This window comes from Trichechus manatus, unplaced genomic scaffold (assembly GCF_000243295.1).
Source record: "Trichechus manatus latirostris isolate Lorelei unplaced genomic scaffold, TriManLat1.0 scaffold00058, whole genome shotgun sequence".
Taxonomy (NCBI): Eukaryota; Metazoa; Chordata; class Mammalia; order Sirenia; family Trichechidae; genus Trichechus; species Trichechus manatus.
The window spans coordinates 9231541-9232496 of record NW_004443994.1 but is presented as its reverse complement, the minus strand read 5'-3'; the positions used below and the strand labels follow the sequence as shown (position 1 = coordinate 9232496).

Genomic DNA, 956 nt, shown 5'->3' with positions numbered 1-956 from the left:
TGTGTTTCTTTCTGGAGGCTCTAGAAGAGAATCAGTTTTCTTGCCTTTTCCAGCTTCTAGAGTCTGTCTGCATTTCTTAGAGGACATCTTCAAGGTCAGCAATGGCAGTCACGTCATTCTTGCATCACCTTACTGTGGCACATTCTCTTCTGCCTTCTCCTTCCACATTTAAGAACTTTTGTGATTAAATTGGGCCTACCCAGAGAATCCAAAATAATCTTATTTTGAAGTCAGCTGATTAGCAACCTTAATTTTATCTGAACTCTCAGATCCCTCTTGCCATGTTCCGTGTACTAGGATGTGGACATCTTTTGGAAGGGGGGCAGTATTCTGCCTACCACAAGGAGGTTTCCATTGTTGCCTCTCCTCCCTGCAGTTTGCTCACGGAGTCCCAGACCTGGTGCTGAAGGACATCGCCTGCAGCAAGGCCCTCCTGGAGCGCTTCATCATCTTCAGCCAGCGACGCGGGGCACAGACAGTGCGTGACACCCTGTGCTCCCTGTCCCAGGGAACCCTACAGTGGATGGAAGATACTCTGTATGCCAACGTGGACTTCTTCAAGCTCTTCCGTGTGGTAAGGGGGACGTTTAGCTGCTCGCCCTTGGTAGGTCATTCCTCGAGACAGAGGGCCTGTTGTCAGACCATCAGGGACCCGTGGATTGACCATTGGGCAGGGCATGAGCCTGGCATTCAGGACAATCTATCGGGAAGCTCCAGGCTGCTAAGGACTAAGGAATCCTGACCAATGGTATTTGTAGAGCAGTGGCCAAGGGACTCAGGAGTCACCATTGGGTTCGCCATTAGGCATGTAGTTGTGGAAAGTTTGTGTCCATTCCAAACATGGGAGAAGTCCTCTCCAGAAGCTCTAGCAGCATGGTAGAGGAAGGAGGCCTGGATTTGACTCCTAGCTAGGTGATATTGGACAATATAGTTAACCTTTTTGAGCCACATTTACT

General features: G+C 49.5%; 1 protein-coding gene across 1 annotated transcript in view; it reads left to right on the top strand.

Annotated features, from left to right (window-relative positions):
* The window catches only part of ABCA4 (ATP binding cassette subfamily A member 4), a 174073-nt gene that overhangs the window by 34656 nt on the left and 138461 nt on the right, over positions 1-956 (top strand). Inside the window, exon 6 of the mRNA XM_023733347.1 lies at positions 377-574. Coding sequence (XP_023589115.1) covers positions 377-574 — 198 coding nt within the window. The remainder of the gene's footprint in view (positions 1-376; positions 575-956) is intronic.